Source organism: Carcharodon carcharias, chromosome 5, assembly GCF_017639515.1.
Source record: "Carcharodon carcharias isolate sCarCar2 chromosome 5, sCarCar2.pri, whole genome shotgun sequence".
Taxonomy (NCBI): Eukaryota; Metazoa; Chordata; class Chondrichthyes; order Lamniformes; family Lamnidae; genus Carcharodon; species Carcharodon carcharias.
This window is the reverse complement of record NC_054471.1, coordinates 3,704,865-3,723,234: the sequence shown is the minus strand read 5'-3', so window position 1 is coordinate 3,723,234 and position 18,370 is coordinate 3,704,865. Positions and strand designations below refer to the sequence as shown.

Sequence of the window (18,370 nt, the reverse complement as noted above, 5' to 3'; positions counted from 1 at the left end):
CAGACACCATTTAACCCGCTCTCTCCGCCACAGACACCATTTAACACTCTCTCTCCGCCACAGACACCATTTAACCCTCTCCCTCCCACCACAGACACCATTTAACCCACTCTCTCCACCACAGACACCATTTAACCCACTCCCTCCCACCACAGACACCATTTAACCCACTCCCTCCCACCACAGACACCATTTAACCCACTCCCTCCCACCACAGACACCATTTAACCCACTCCCTCCCACCACAGACACCATTTAACCCGCTCTCTCCCACCACAGACACCATTTAACCCGCTCTCTCCACCACAGACACCATTTAACCCTCTCCCTCCCACCACAGACACCATTTAACCCACTCCCTCCCACCACAGACACCATTTAACCCACTCCCTCCCACCACAGACACCATTTAACCCACTCCCTCCCACCACAGACACCATTTAACCTGCTCCCTCCCACCACAGACACCATTTAACCCACTCCCTCCCACCACAGACACCATTTAACCCACTCCCTCCCACCACAGACACCATTTAACCTGCTCCCTCCCACCACAGACACCATTTAACCCACTCCCTCCCACCACAGACACCATTTAACCTGCTCCCTCCCACCACAGACACCATTTAACCCACTCCCTCCCACCACAGACACCATTTAACCCACTCTCTCCCACCACAGACACCATTTAACCCACTCTCTCCCACCACAGACACCATTTAACCCGCTCTCTCCACCACAGACACCATTTAACCCTCTCCCTCCCACCACAGACACCATTTAACCTGCTCCCTCCCACCAACAGACACCATTTAACCCACTCCCTCCCACCACAGACACCATTTAACCCACTCTCTCCGCCAGACACACCATTTAACCCACTCCCTCCCACCACAGACACCATTTAACCCGCTCTCTCCACCACAGACACCATTTAACCCACTCCCTCCCACCACAGACACCATTTAACCCACTCCCTCCCACCACAGACACCATTTAACCCACTCTCTCCACCACAGACACCATTTAACCCACTCTCTCCACCACAGACACCATTTAACCCGCTCCCTCCCACCACAGACACCATTTAACCCGCTCTCTCCCACCACAGACACCATTTAACCTGCTCCCTCCCACCACAGACACCATTTAACCCACTCCCTCCCACCACAGACACCATTTAACCCGCTCCCTCCCACCACAGACACCATTTAACCCACTCTCTCCCACCACAGACACCATTTAACCCACTCCCTCCCACCACAGACACCATTTAACCCGCTCTCCACCACAGACACCATTTAACCCGCTCCCTCCCACCACAGACACCATTTAACCCACTCCCTCCCACCACAGACACCATTTAACCCACTCTCTCCGCCACAGACACCATTTAACCTGCTCGCTCCCACCACAGACACCATTTAACCCACTCCCTCCCACCACAGACACCATTTAACCCGCTCCCTCCCACCACAGACACCATTTAACCCACTCCCTCCCACCACAGACACCATTTAACCCGCTCTCTCCCACCACAGACACCATTTAACCCACTCCCTCCCACCACAGACACCATTTAACCCTCTCCCTCCCACCACAGACACCATTTAACCCACTCCCTCCCACCACAGACACCATTTAACCCACTCTCTCCGCCACAGACACCATTTAACCCACTCCCTCCCACCAGACACCATTTAACCCACTCCCTCCCACCACAGACACCATTTAACCCTCTCCCTCCCACCACAGACACCATTTAACCCTCTCCCTCCCACCACAGACACCATTTAACCCGCTCTCCACCACAGACACCATTTAACCCACTCTCCACCAACAGTCACCATTTAACCCACTCTCTCCCACCACAGACACCATTTAACCCACTCCCTCCCACCACAGACACCATTTAACCCACTCTCTCCCACCACAGACACCATTTAACCCGCTCCCTCCCACCACAGACACCATTTAACCCACTCTCTCCCACCACAGACACCATTTAACCCACTCCCTCCCACCACAGACACCATTTAACCCACTCTCTCCGCCACAGACACCATTTAACCCTCTCTCTCCGCCACAGACACCATTTAACCCGCTCTCCACCACAGACACCATTTAACCCACTCTCTCCCACCACAGACACCATTTAACCCGCTCCCTCCCACCACAGACACCATTTAACCCACTCCCTCCCACCACAGACACCATTTAACCCTCTCTCTCCGCCACAGACACCATTTAACCCACTCCCTCCCAACAGACACCATTTAACCCACTCCCTCCCACCACAGACACCATTTAACCCACTCCCTCCCACCACAGACACCATTTAACCCTCTCTCTCCGCCACAGACACCATTTAACCCTCTCTCTCCGCCACAGACACCATTTAACCCACTCCCTCCCAACAGACACCATTTAACCCACTCCCTCCCACCACAGACACCATTTAACCCACTCCCTCCCACCACAGACACCATTTAACCCACTCCCTCCCAACAGACACCATTTAACCCACTCCCTCCCACCAGAGACACCATTTAACCCACTCCCTCCCACCACAGACACCATTTAACCCACTCTCTCCGCCACAGACACCATTTAACCCACTCTCTCCCACCACAGACACCATTTAACCCACTCCCTCCCACCACAGACACCATTTAACCCACTCTCTCCCACCACAGACACCATTTAACCCACTCCCTCCCACCACAGACACCATTTAACCCACTCTCTCCACCACAGACACCATTTAACCCACTCCCTCCCACCAGACACCATTTAACCCACTCCCTCCCACCACAGACACCATTTAACCCTCTCTCTCCGCCACAGACACCATTTAACCCACTCCCTCCCACCAGACACCATTTAACCCGCTCCCTCCCACCACAGACACCATTTAACCCACTCCCTCCCAACAGACACCATTTAACCCACTCCCTCCCACCACAGACACCATTTAACCCACTCTCTCCGCCACAGACACCATTTAACCCACTCTCTCCCACCACAGACACCATTTAACCCTCTCTCTCCGCCACAGACACCATTTAACCCACTCCCTCCCACCACAGACACCATTTAACCCGCTCCCTCCCACCACAGACACCATTTAACCCACTCCCTCCCACCACAGACACCATTTAACCCACTCCCTCCCACCACAGACACCATTTAACCCACTCTCTCCCTCCCAACAGACACCATTTAACCCACTCCCTCCCACCACAGACACCATTTAACCCACTCTCTCCCACCACAGACACCATTTAACCCGCTCCCTCCCACCACAGACACCATTTAACCCACTCTCTCCCACCACAGACACCATTTAACCCTCTCTCTCCACCACAGACACCATTTAACCCACTCCCTCCCACCACAGACACCATTTAACCCACTCCCTCCCACCACAGACACCATTTAACCCACTCCCTCCCACCACAGACACCATTTAACCCACTCTCTCCCACCACAGACACCATTTAACCCACTCCCTCCCACCACAGACACCATTTAACCCGCTCTCTCCCACCACAGACACCATTTAACCCACTCCCTCCCACCACAGACACCATTTAACCCACTCCCTCCCACCAGACACCATTTAACCCACTCCCTCCCACCACAGACACCATTTAACCCGCTCTCTCCACCACAGACACCATTTAACCCGCTCTCTCCGCCACAGACACCATTTAACCCTCTCTCTCCACCACAGACACCATTTAACCCACTCCCTCCCACCACAGACACCATTTAACCCACTCCCTCCCACCACAGACACCATTTAACCCACTCTCTCCCACCACAGACACCATTTAACCCACTCCCTCCCACCACAGACACCATTTAACCCACTCCCTCCCACCACAGACACCATTTAACCCGCTCTCTCCCACCACAGACACCATTTAACCCGCTCTCTCCACCACAGACACCATTTAACCCACTCTCTCCACCAACAGACACCATTTAACCCTCTCCCTCCCACCACAGACACCATTTAACCCACTCCCTCCCACCACAGACACCATTTAACCCACTCTCTCCGCCAGACACCATTTAACCCACTCCCTCCCACCACAGACACCATTTAACCTGCCCCCTCCCACCACAGACACCATTTAACCTGCTCCCTCCCACCACAGACACCATTTAACCAACTCTCTCTCCACCACAGACACCATTTAACCTGCTCCCTCCCACCACAGACACCATTTAACCCACTCCCTCCCACCACAGACACCATTTAACCCTCTCCCTCCCACCACAGACACCATTTAACCCACTCCCTCCCACCACAGACACCATTTAACCCACTCCCTCCCACCACAGACACCATTTAACCCACTCTCTCCCACCACAGACACCATTTAACCCACTCCCTCCCACCAGACACCATTTAACCCACTCTCTCCCACCACAGACACCATTTAACCCACTCCCTCCCACCACAGACACCATTTAACCCTCTCTCTCCACCACAGACACCATTTAACCCGCTCTCTCCGCCACAGACACCATTTAACCCACTCCTTCCCACCACAGACACCATTTAACCCACTCTCTCCGCCACAGACACCATTTAACCCGCTCTCTCCGCCACAGACACCATTTAACCCGCTCTCTCCACCAACAGACACCATTTAACCCACTCTCTCCACCACAGACACCATTTAACCCACTCCCTCCCACCACAGACACCATTTAACCCACTCTCTCCGCCACAGACACCATTTAACCCACTCTCTCCACCAACAGACACCATTTAACCCACTCCCTCCCACCACAGACACCATTTAACCCGCTCTCCACCACAGACACCATTTAACCCACTCTCTCCCACCGCAGACACCATTTAACCCGCTCTCTCCACCAACAGACACCATTTAACCCACTCTCTCCACCACAGACACCATTTAACCCACTCCCTCCCACCGCAGACACCATTTAACCCACTCCCTGCTACCACAGACACCATTTAACCCGCTCTCTCCCACCACAGACACCATTTAACCCACTCTCTCCACCAACAGACACCATTTAACCCACTCTCTCCCACCACAGACACCATTTAACCCTCTCTCTCCGCCACAGACACCATTTAACCCTCTCCCTCCCACCACAGACACCATTTAACCCGCTTTCTCCGCCACAGACACCATTTAACACTCTCTCTCCGCCACAGACACCATTTAACCCTCTCCCTCCCACCACAGACACCATTTAACCCACTCTCTCCACCACAGACACCATTTAACCCACTCCCTCCCACCACAGACACCATTTAACCCACTCCCTCCCACCACAGACACCATTTAACCCACTCCCTCCCACCACAGACACCATTTAACCCACTCCCTCCCACCACAGACACCATTTAACCCGCTCTCTCCCACCACAGACACCATTTAACCCGCTCTCTCCACCACAGACACCATTTAACCCACTCTCCACCACAGACACCATTTAACCCACTCCCTCCCACCACAGACACCATTTAACCCACTCCCTCCCACCACAGACACCATTTAACCTGCTCCCTCCCACCACAGACACCATTTAACCCACTCTCTCCCACCACAGACACCATTTAACCCACTCTCTCCCACCACAGACACCATTTAACCCGCTCCCTCCCACCACAGACACCATTTAACCTGCTCCCTCCCACCACAGACACCATTTAACCCACTCTCTCCCACCACAGACACCATTTAACCCACTCTCTCCCACCACAGACACCATTTAACCCGCTCTCTCCACCACAGACACCATTTAACCCTCTCCCTCCCACCACAGACACCATTTAACCTGCTCCCTCCCACCAACAGACACCATTTAACCCACTCTCTCCCACCACAGACACCATTTAACCCACTCTCTCCGCCAGACACACCATTTAACCCACTCCCTCCCACCACAGACACCATTTAACCCGCTCTCTCCACCACAGACACCATTTAACCCTCTCCCTCCCACCACAGACACCATTTAACCCACTCCCTCCCACCACAGACACCATTTAACCCACTCTCTCCGCCACAGACACCATTTAACCCACTCTCTCCCAACAGACACCATTTAACCCACTCCCTCCCACCACAGACACCATTTAACCCGCTCTCTCCCACCACAGACACCATTTAACCCACTCCCTCCCACCACAGACACCATTTAACCCGCTCTCTCCACCACAGACACCATTTAACCCACTCTCTCCGCCAGACACCATTTAACCCACTCCCTCCCACCACAGACACCATTTAACCCACTCTCTCCGCCACAGACACCATTTAACCCTCTCCCTCCCACCACAGACACCATTTAACCCTCTCCCTCCCACCACAGACACCATTTAACCCACTCCCTCCCACCACAGACACCATTTAACCCACTCTCTCCCACCACAGACACCATTTAACCCACTCCCTCCCACCACAGACACCATTTAACCCACTCTCTCCGCCACAGACACCATTTAACCCTCTCCCTCCCACCACAGACACCATTTAACCCTCTCCCTCCCACCACAGACACCATTTAACCCACTCCCTCCCACCACAGACACCATTTAACCCACTCTCTCCCACCACAGACACCATTTAACCCGCTCTCTCCACCACAGACACCATTTAACCCTCTCCCTCCCACCACAGACACCATTTAACCTGCTCCCTCCCACCAACAGACACCATTTAACCCACTCTCTCCCACCACAGACACCATTTAACCCACTCTCTCCGCCAGACACACCATTTAACCCACTCCCTCCCACCACAGACACCATTTAACCCGCTCTCTCCACCACAGACACCATTTAACCCTCTCCCTCCCACCACAGACACCATTTAACCCACTCCCTCCCACCACAGACACCATTTAACCCACTCTCTCCGCCACAGACACCATTTAACCCACTCTCTCCCAACAGACACCATTTAACCCACTCCCTCCCACCACAGACACCATTTAACCCGCTCTCTCCCACCACAGACACCATTTAACCCACTCCCTCCCACCACAGACACCATTTAACCCGCTCTCTCCACCACAGACACCATTTAACCCACTCTCTCCGCCAGACACCATTTAACCCACTCCCTCCCACCACAGACACCATTTAACCCACTCTCTCCGCCACAGACACCATTTAACCCTCTCCCTCCCACCACAGACACCATTTAACCCTCTCCCTCCCACCACAGACACCATTTAACCCACTCCCTCCCACCACAGACACCATTTAACCCACTCTCTCCGCCACAGACACCATTTAACCCACTCCCTCCCACCAGACACCATTTAACCCACTCCCTCCCACCACAGACACCATTTAACCCTCTCCCTCCCACCACAGACACCATTTAACCCTCTCCCTCCCACCACAGACACCATTTAACCCGCTCTCCACCACAGACACCATTTAACCCGCTCCCTCCCACCACAGACACCATTTAACCCACTCTCTCCGCCACAGACACCATTTAACCCTCTCTCTCCGCCACAGACACCATTTAACCCGCTCTCCACCACAGACACCATTTAACCCACTCTCTCCACCACAGACACCATTTAACCCACTCTTTCCCACCAGAGACACCATTTAACCCGCTCTCTCCGCCACAGACACCATTTAACCCTCTCCCTCCCACCACAGACACCATTTAACCCGCTCTCTCCACCACAGACACCATTTAACCCACTCCTTCCACCAACAGAGAAAGGGTAGCGACAAGGCAAGAGATAAGGGCATCAATGTGGGAAATGATTTTCTCATTAATAACAAGCTAGTTAGCTAGAGTATAAATCCAAAGAGGAAATCAGCAGATAAAGCTAGAGATTACAAAAATAATAAAATGACAAAATTCAAGGCTCTTTATTTGAATGCATGTGGCATTCGAAATAAAAGATATGAATGGATATTTAAGTATGATCTGATGGCCATTACAGAGACATAGCTGCAGGATAACATAGATTGGGACTTGATTATTGAAGGGTACGTGACGTTTTAGAAGGACAGGAAGTTAGGATAAGGTGGAGGGGTGGCGCTGTTAATTAATGATGGTACTAGCACATTAGAGAGGGATGACTTAAGTTCAGGAAACCAGGATGTAGAAGTGGTTTGGGTTGAGATGAGGACTGATAAAGACAAGAAGTCACTTGTGGGAGTGATGTACAGGCCCCGTAACAGTAACCACACAGCAGGAGGAGGTATCAAAGGAGAAATAATGGAAGCTTCTCAGAAAGCTACAGCAATAATCATGGGGGATTTTAATCTACATATAGACTAGAAAATCATATGGGCAAAGGAAGTCTAGAAGAGGAATTCATAGAATGTTTTCAGCTTAGTTTCTTACAACAGCACGTTCTGGAGCCAACCAGAGAGCAGGCTATACTAGATCTGGTATTGAGCAACGAGATAGGATTAATTAATGACCTCATGGTGAAGGCAGCCCCAAGTAGCAGTGATCATAATATGATTGAATTTTACATTCAGTTTGAGGGAGAGAAGAGTGGGTCCAAGACTAGTATTTAAAACTTAAATAAGGGCAATTGGGAGGCAATGAAAGCAGGGCTGTCTAAAGTGAAGTGGCAAATGAGGTTAAGGGTAAGGTCAATAGAAATGCAGTGGCTAATATTTAAGGGAATTTTTCAGAATGCACAGAATATATACATTCCAACAAGCAAAGAAAAATTCCAAGGGGAGGACTCACCATCCATTAACTAAAAAAGTTAAAGATAGTTTCAAACTTAAAGAGAAAACATATAATTACGCAAAAACGGGTGACAGGTCAGGAAACTGGACAGAACATAAAAAACAGCAAAGAATGACAAAAAAAAATGAGAGAAAAATTAGAGTACACGAGACAATTAGCGAGTAATATAAAGTCAAATAGTAAGAGTTTCTATTTAAAAAAGTAAAGACTTAACAAAGTGAACGTTGTGAATCTGGGGAAAGTGGATCTGGCGAATTGATAATGGAAAACAAGGAGATGGCAGGTGAATTGAACAGGTATTTTGCATCTGCCTTCACTATAGAGGAGACAAGTAACATCCCAAAAGCAGCTATAAACCAGGAAATGGAAGGGAGGGAGGAACTCGGGAAAATTACAATCATCAAGCAAGTGGTTCTGAGCAAATTGTTAGGGCTGCGGACTGACAAATCCCCAGGTCCGGATGGACTTAGGACCATAAGACACAGGAGCAGAAATTAGGCCATTCAGCCCATCGACTTCATCCTAGGGTCTTAAAAGTAACTAGTGAACTAGTTGATGAGCTGGTTTTAATTTTCCGAAATTCCCTAGATTCAGGGAAGGTTCCATTAGATTGGAAAATAGCAAATATAATTCCTTTATTCAAAAAGGGAGGGAGACAGAAAACAGGAAACTACAGGCCAGTTAGCCTGACATCTGTCATAGGGAAAATGTTGAAGCTATGATTAAAGATGTTATAACAGGCACTTAGAAAAATTCAAGGCAATCAGGCAGAGTCAACATGGTTCTGTGAAAGGGAAATCATGCGTAACCAATTTATTGGGGTTCTTTGAAGGAGTCACATGTGTTGCGGATAAAGGGGAACCGGTGGATGTACTGTACTTAGATTTCCAGAAGGCATTTGATAAAGTGTCACATCAAAGGTTATTGCAGAAAATAAAAGTTCATGGTGTAGGGGGTAACATATTGGCATGGATAGAAGATTGGTTAGCTAACAGGAAGCAGAGAGTTGGCATAAATGGGTCTTTTTCTGATTGGCAGGATGTGGCGAGTGATGAGCCACAGGGATCAGTGCTGGGGCATCAGCCTTTTACAGTTTATATAACTGACTTGGATGAAGGGACCGAAGGAATGGTGGCTAAATTTGCTGATGACACAAAGATAGGTAGGAAAGTAAATTGTGGAGAGGACATTAGGAGGATACAAAGTGACATCGATAGGTTAAGTGAGTGGGCAAAGGTCGGGCAAATGGAGTGTAATGTGGGCAAATGTGAAATTGTCTATTTCAGCAGGAAGAATAAAAAAGCTTGTTATCTAAATGGTGAGAGATTGCAGAGCTCTGAGACTCAGAGGGATCTGGGTGTCCTAGTGCATGAATCACAAAAGGTTAGTTTGCAGGTACAGCAAATAATTCGGAAAGACAATAGAATGTTATTTAATGTGAGGGGAATTGATGACAAAAGTAGGGAGGTTATGCTTCAGTTACACAGGGCATTGGTGAGACCACATCTGGAGTACTGTGTACAGCACTGGTCTCCTTATTTAAGGAAAGATGTAAATGCATTAGAAGCAGTTCAGAGAAGGTTTACCAGACTAATACCTGGAATGGGTGGGTTGTTTTATGAGGATAGGCTGGACAGGTTAGGCTTGTATCCACTGGAGTTTAGAAGAGTAAGAGGTGACTTAGCTGAAACCTTTAAGATCCTGAGGGGTCTTGACAGGGTGGATGTGGATAGGACGTTTCCTCTTGCGGGAGAATCTAGAACTAGGGGGTCACTGTTTAAAAATAACCGGGTCGCCCATTTAAGACAGAGATGAGGAGAAATGTTTTCTCTCAGAGGGTTGTGAGTGTTTGGAACTCTCTTCCTCAAAGGGAGGTGGGAGCAGAGTCTGAATATTTTTAAGGCAGAGCTGGACGGATTCTTGATTAAGAAGGGGGTGAAAGGTTATCGGGGCTAGGCAGGAATGTGGGGTTAAGGTTACATTCAGATCAGCCATGATCTTATTGAATGGCAGAGCAGGCTCGAGGGGCCGAGTGGCCTCCTCCTGCTCCTAATTCTATGTTCGTGCACCATTCCCCAAGCAGGCGCTGACCCCTCTCCCCCCGGCAGGCGCCGACCCCTCTCCCCCGGCAGGCGCCGACCCCTCTCCCCCGGCAGGCGCCGACCCCTCTCCCCCGGCAGGCGCCGACCCCTCTCCCCCGGCAGGCGCCGACCCCTCTCCCCCGGCAGGCGCCGACCCCTCTCCCCCGGCAGGCGCCGACCCCTCTCCCCCGGCAGGCGCCGACCCCTCTCCCCCGGCAGGCGCCGACCCCTCTCCCCCGGCAGGCGCTGACCCCTCTCCCCCGGCAGGCACTGACCCCTCTCCCCCGGCTGGCTGTTAGTGTGGGGTTTCCTGTGCTGTTTCTTACCTTCTCGCACATTCTCTTCACTCTGTCCAACATACATGTTGATGAGCTCAGGGCCTTTAACACTGTGGGGGGAGAGAGAGAGAGAGACACACAAAGTGGGTGGGGAGAGGGAAGTGGGGAAGGAATGGGGTGGGAGGGAGTGTGAGGCAGAGAGGGAGGGAGGGGGGGAGGGGGTGGGAGGGAGGGAGGGAGGGGAAGGAAAGGGGGTTGGAGGGTGGGAGGGAGAAATGAGAGAGATTCCCAAAGGAATGAGAGAGGGTGGGAAGGGAGAGAGAGGTTATGAGACAGAGAGAGAGAGAGAGAATGAAATGAATTTATATTCTTGTTTACACTCCCTCAGTACTGACCCTCTGACAGTGCAGCACTCCCTCAGTACTGATCCTCTGACAGTGCAGCACTCCCTCAGTACTGACACTCTGACAGTGCAGCACTCCCTCTGTACTGACCCTCTGACAGTGCAGCACTCCCTCTGTACTGACCCTCTGACAGTGCGGCACTCCCTCACTACTGACCCTCTGACAATGCGGCAATCCCTCAGGACTGATCCTCTGACAGTGCAGCTCTCCCTCCGTACTGACCCTTCGACAGTGCAGCACTCCCTCAGTACTGACCCTCTGACAGTGCAGCACTCCCTCAGTACTCAATCGCTGACAGTGCGGCGCTCCCTCAGTACTGACCCTTCAACAGTGCAGCACTCCCTCAGTACTGATCCTCTGACAGTGCAGCACTCCCTCAGTACTGACTCTTCGACAGTGCAGCACTCCCTCAGTACTGACCCTCTGACAGTGCAGCACTCCCTCAGTACTGACCCTCTGACAGTGCAGCACTCCCTCACTACTGACCCTCTGACAGTGCAGCACTCCCTCACTACTGACCCTCTGACAGTGCAGCACTCCCTCACTACTGACCCTCTGACAGTGCAGCACTCCCTCACTACTGACCCTCTGACAGTGCAGCACTCCCTCACTACTGACCCTCTGACAGTGCAGCACTCCCTCAGTACTCACTCGCTGACAGTGCGGCGCTCCCTCAGTACTGACCCTCTGACAGTGCGGCACTCCCTCAGTACTGACCCTGTGACAGTGCGGCACTCCCTCAGTACTGACCCTGTGACAGTGTGGCACTCCCTCAGTACTGACCCTATGACAGTGCAGTGCTCCCTCAGTACTGACCCTCTGACAGTGCAGCACTCCCTCAGTACTGACCCTCCAACAGTGCAGCACTCCCTCAGTACTGACCCTCTGACAGTGCAGCACTCCCTCAGTATTGACCCTCTGACAGTGCAGCACTCCCTCAGTACTGACCCTCTGACAGTGCAGCACTCCCTCAGTACTCACTCGCTGACAGTGCAGCGCTCCCTCAGTACTGATCCTCTGACAGTGCGGCACTCCCTCAGTACTGACCCTGTGACAGTGCGGCACTCCCTCAGTACTGACCCTCTGAGAGTGCAGCACTCTCTCAGTACTGACCCTCTGACAGTGCAGCACTCCCTCAGTACTGACCCTCTGACAGTGAAGCACTCCCTCAGTACTGACCCTCTGACAGTGCAGCAGTCCCTCAGTACTGACCCTCCAACAGTGCAGCACTCCCTCAGTACTGACCCTCTGACAGTGCAGCACTCCCTCAGTACTGACCCTCTGACAGTGCAGCACTCCCTCACTACTGACCCACTGACAGTGCAGCACTCCCTCACTACTGACCCTCTGACAGTGCAGCACTCCCTCAGTACTCACTCGCTGACAGTGCGGCACTCCCTCAGTACTGACCGTCTGACAGTGCGGCACTCCCTCAGTACTGACCCTGTGACAGTGCGGCACTCCCTCAGTACTGACCCTCTGACAGTGCAGCACTCCCTCAGTACTGACCCTCTGACAGTGCAGCACTCCCTCAGTACTGACCCTCTGACAGTGCAGCACTCCCTCAGTACTGACCCTCTGACAGTGCAGCACTCCCTCAGTACTGACCCTCTGACAGTGCAGCACTCCCTCAGTACTGACCCTCTGACAGTGCAGCACTCCCTCAGTACTGACCCTCTGACAGTGCAGCACTCCCTCAGTACTGACCCTCCAACAGTGCAACACTCCCTCAGTACTGACCCTCTGACAGTGCGGCACTCCCTCAGTACTGACCCTCTGACAGTGCAGCATTCCCTCAGTACTGACCCTCTGACAGTGCAGCATTCCCTCAGTACTGACCCTCTGACAGTGCGGCACTCCCTCACTACTGACTCTCTGACAATGCGGCACTCCCTCACTACTGACCCTCTGACAGTGCGGCACTCCCTCAGGACTGACCCTCTGACAGTGCAGCTCTCCCTCCGTACTGACCCTTCGACAGTGCAGCACTCCCTCAGTACTGACCCTCTGACAGTGCAGCACTCCCTCACTACTGACCCTTCGACAGTGCAGCACTCCCTCAGTACTGACCCTCTGACAGTGCAGCACTCCCTCACTACTGACGCTTCGACAGTGCAGCACTCCCTCAGTACTGACCCTCTGAGAGTGCAGCACTCCCTCAGTACTCACTCGCTGACAGTGCGGCAGTCCCTCAGTACTGACCCGGTGACAGTGCAGCACTCCCTCAGTACTGACCCTCTGACAGTGCAGCACACCCTCAGTACTGACCCTCTGACAGTGCAGCACTCCCTCAGTACTGACCCTCTGACAGTGCAGCACTCCCTCAGTACTGACCGTGACAATGTAGCTCTCCCTCAATACTGACCCTCTGACAGTGCAGCGCTCCCTCAGTACTGACCCTCCAACAGTGCTGCACTCCCTCACTACTGACCCTCTGACAATGCGGCACTCCCTCACTACTGACCCTCTGACAATGCGGCACTCCCTCAGGACTGACCCTCTGACAGTGCAGCAATCCCTCAGTACTGACCCTCTGAGAGTGCAGCACTCCCTCAGTACTCACTCGCTGACAGTGCGGCGCTCCCTCAGTACTGACCCTCTGACAGTGCAGCACTCCCTCAGTACTGACCCTCTGACAGTGCAGCACTCCCTCAGTACTCACTCGCTGGCAGTGCAGCGCTCCCTCAGTTCTGACCCTCTGACAGTGCGGCACTCCCTCAGTACTGACCCTGTGACAGTGCGGCACTCCCTCAGTACTGACCCTCTGAGAGTGCGGCACTCCCTCAGTACTGACCCTCTGACAGTGCAGCACTCCCTCAGTACTGACCCTCTGACAGTGCAGCGCTCCCTCAGTACTGACCCTCTGACAGTGCAGCAGTCCCTCAGTACTGACCCTCCAACAGTGCAGCACTCCCTCAGTACTGACCCTCTGACAGTGCAGCACTCCCTCACTACTGACCCTCTGACAGTGCAGCACTCCCTCACTACTGACCCACTGACAGTGCAGCACTCCCTCACTACTGACCCTCTGACAGTGCAGCACTCCCTCAGTACTCACTCGCTGACAGTGCGGCACTGACTCAGTACTGACCGTCTGACAGTGCGGCACTCCCTCAGTACTGACCCTGTGACAGTGCGGCACTCCCTCAGTACTGACCCTCTGACAGTGCAGCACTCCCTCAGTATTGACCCTCTGACAGTGCAGCACTCCCTCGGTACTGACCCTCTGACAGTGCAGCACTCCCTCAGTACTCACTCGCTGACAGTGCAGCGCTCCCTCAGTACTGATCCTCTGACAGTGCGGCACTCCCTCAGTACTGACCCTGTGACAGTGCGGCACTCCCTCAGTACTGACCCCCTGACAGTGCAGCACTCCCTCAGTACTGACCCTCTGACAGTGCAGCACTCCCTCAGTACTGACCCTCTGACAGTGCAGCACTCCCTCAGTACTGACCCTCTGACAGTGCAGCACTCCCTCAGTACTGACCCTCCGACAGTGCAGCGCTCCCTCAGTACTGACCCTCTGACAGTGCAGCGCTCCCTCAGTACTGACCCTCCAACAGTGCAGCACTCCCTCACTACTGACCCTCTGACAATGCGGCACTCCCTCACTACTGACCCTCTGACAATGCGGCACTCCCTCAGGACTGACCCTCTGACAGTGCAGCAATCCCTCAGTACTGACCCTCTGAGAGTGCAGCACTCCCTCAGTACTCACTCGCTGACAGTGCGGCGCTCCCTCAGTACTGACCCTCTGACAGTGCAGCACTCCCTCAGTACTGACCCTCTGACAGTGCAGCACTCCCTCAGTACTCACTCGCTGGCAGTGCAGCGCTCCCTCAGTTCTGACCCTCTGACAGTGCGGCACTCCCTCAGTACTGACCCTGTGACAGTGCGGCACTCCCTCAGTACTGACCCTCTGAGAGTGCAGCACTCTCTCAGTACTGACCCTCTGACAGTGCAGCACTCCCTCAGTACTGACCCTCTGACAGTGCAGCGCTCCCTCAGTACTGACCCTCTGACAGTGCAGCAGTCCCTCAGTACTGACCCTCCAACAGTGCAGCACTCCCTCAGTACTGACCCTCTGACAGTGCAGCACTCCCTCACTACTGACCCTCTGACAGTGCAGCACTCCCTCACTACTGACCCACTGACAGTGCAGCACTCCCTCACTACTGACCCTCTGACAGTGCAGCACTCCCTCAGTACTCACTCGCTGACAGTGCGGCACTCCCTCAGTACTGACCGTCTGACAGTGCGGCACTCCCTCAGTACTGACCCTGTGACAGTGCGGCACTCCCTCAGTACTGACCCTCTGACAGTGCAGCACTCCCTCAGTACTGACCCTCTGACAGTGCAGCACTCCCTCAGTACTGACCCTCTGACAGTGCAGCACTCCCTCAGTACTGACCGTCTGACAGTGCAGCACTCCCTCAGTACTGACCCTCTGACAGTGCAGCACTCCCTCAGTACTGACCCTCTGACAGTGCAGCACTCCCTCAGTACTGACCCTCTGACAGTGCAGCACTCCCTCAGTACTGACCCTCTGACAGTGCAGCACTCCCTCAGTACTGACCCTCCAACAGTGCAGCACTCCCTCAGTACTGACCCTCTGACAGTGCGGCACTCCCTCAGTACTGACCCTCTGACAGTGCAGCATTCCCTCAGTACTGACCCTCTGACAGTGCAGCATTCCCTCAGTACTGACCCTCTGACAGTGCGGCACTCCCTCACTACTGACTCTCTGACAATGCGGCACTCCCTCACTACTGACCCTCTGACAATGCGGCACTCCCTCAGGACTGACCCTCTGACAGTGCAGCTCTCCCTCCGTACTGACCCTTCGACAGTGCAGCACTCCCTCAGTACTGACCCTCTGACAGTGCAGCACTCCCTCACTACTGACCCTTCGACAGTGCAGCACTCCCTCAGTACTGACCCTCTGACAGTGCAGCACTCCCTCACTACTGACGCTTCGACAGTGCAGCACTCCCTCAGTACTGACCCTCTGAGAGTGCAGCACTCCCTCAGTACTCACTCGCTGACAGTGCGGCAGTCCCTCAGTACTGACCCGGTGACAGTGCAGCACTCCCTCAGTACTGACCCTCTGACAGTGCAGCACACCCTCAGTACTGACCCTCTGACAGTGCAGCACTCCCTCAGTACTGACCCTCTGACAGTGCAGCACTCCCTCAGTACTGACCGTGACAATGTAGCTCTCCCTCAATACTGACGCTCTGACAGTGCAGCACTCCCTCAGTACTGACCCTCTGACAGTACAGCACTCCCTCAGTACTGACCCTCCAACAGTGCAGCACTCCCTCAGTACTGACCCTCTGACAGTGCAGCACTCCCTCAGTACTGACCCTCTGACAGTGCAGCATTCCCTCAGTACTGACCCTCTGACAGTGCAGCGCTCCCTCAGTACTGACCCTCTGACAGTGCGGCACTCCCTCAGTACTGACCCTGTGACAGTGCGGCACTCCCTCAGTACTGACCCTCTGAGAGTGCAGCACTCCCTCAGTACTGACCCTCTGACAGTGCAGCACTCCCTCAGTACTGACCCTCTGACAGTGCAGCGCTCCCTCAGTACTGACCCTCTGACAGTGCAGCGCTCCCTCAGTACTGACCCTCTGACAGTGCAGCACTCCCTCACTACTGACCCTCTGACAGTGCAGCACTCCCTCACTACTGACCCACTGACAGTGCAGCACTCCCTCACTACTGACCCTCTGACAGTGCAGCACTCCCTCAGTACTCACTCGCTGACAGTGCGGCACTCCCTCAGTACTGACCCTCTGACAGTGCGGCACTCCCTCAGTACTGACCCTGTGACAGCGCAGCACTCCCTCAGTACTGACCCTCTGACAGTGCAGCACTCCCTCACTACTGACCATCTGACAGTGCAGCACTCCCTCACTACTGACCCACTGACAGTGCAGCACTCCCTCACTACTGACCCTCTGACAGTGCAGCACTCCCTCAGTACTCACTCGCTGACAGTGCGGCACTCCCTCAGTACTGACCCTCTGACAGTGCAGCACTCCCTCAGTAATGACCCTGTGACAGCGCGGCACTCCCTCAGTACTGACCCTCTGACAGTGCAGCATTCCCTCAGTACTGACCCTCTGACAGTGCGGCACTCCCTCACTACTGACCCTCTGACAGTGCAGCACTCCCTCAGTACTGACCCTCTGACAGTGCAGCACTCCCTCAGTACTGACCCTCTGACAGTGCGGCACTCCCTCAGTACTGACCCTCTGACAATGCGGCACTCCCTCAGTACTGACCCTCTGACAATGCGGCACTCCCTCAGGACTGACCCTCTGACAATGCGGCACTCCCTCAGGACTGACCCTCTGACAGTGCAGCTCTCCCTCCGTACAGACCCTTCGACAGTGCAGCACTCCCTCAGTACTGACCCTCTGACAGTGCAGCACTCCCTCAGTACTCACTCGCTGACAGTGCGGCACTCCCTTAGTACTGACCCTCTGACAGTACGGCACTCCCTCAGTACTGACCCTCTGACAGTGCAGCACTCCCTCAGTACTGACCCTCCAACAGTGCAGCACTCCCTCAGTACTGACCCTCTGACAGTGCAGCACTCCCTCAGTACTGACCCTCTGACAGTGCAGCACTCCCTCAGTACTGACCCTTCGACAGTGCAGCACTCCCTCAGTACTGACCCTCTGATAGTGCAGCACTCCCTCAGTACTCACTCGCTGACAGTGCGGCGCTCCCTCAGTACTCACCCTCTGACAGTGCGGCGCTCCCTCAGTACTGACCCTCTGACAGTGCGGCACTCCGTCAGTACTGACCCTGTGACAGTGCAGCACTCCCTCAGTACTGACCCTCTGACAGTGCAGCAC

The 18,370-nt window shown here is 53.7% G+C and overlaps 1 protein-coding gene across 1 annotated transcript in view; it reads right to left on the bottom strand.

Moving 5' to 3' along the window:
• Positions 1–18,370, bottom strand: part of pex6 (peroxisomal biogenesis factor 6) — a 127,581-nt gene that overhangs the window by 28,977 nt on the left and 80,234 nt on the right. Inside the window, exon 13 of the mRNA XM_041188137.1 lies at positions 11,146–11,207. Within this exon, the coding sequence (XP_041044071.1) occupies positions 11,146–11,207 (62 nt within the window). The remainder of the gene's footprint in view (positions 1–11,145; positions 11,208–18,370) is intronic.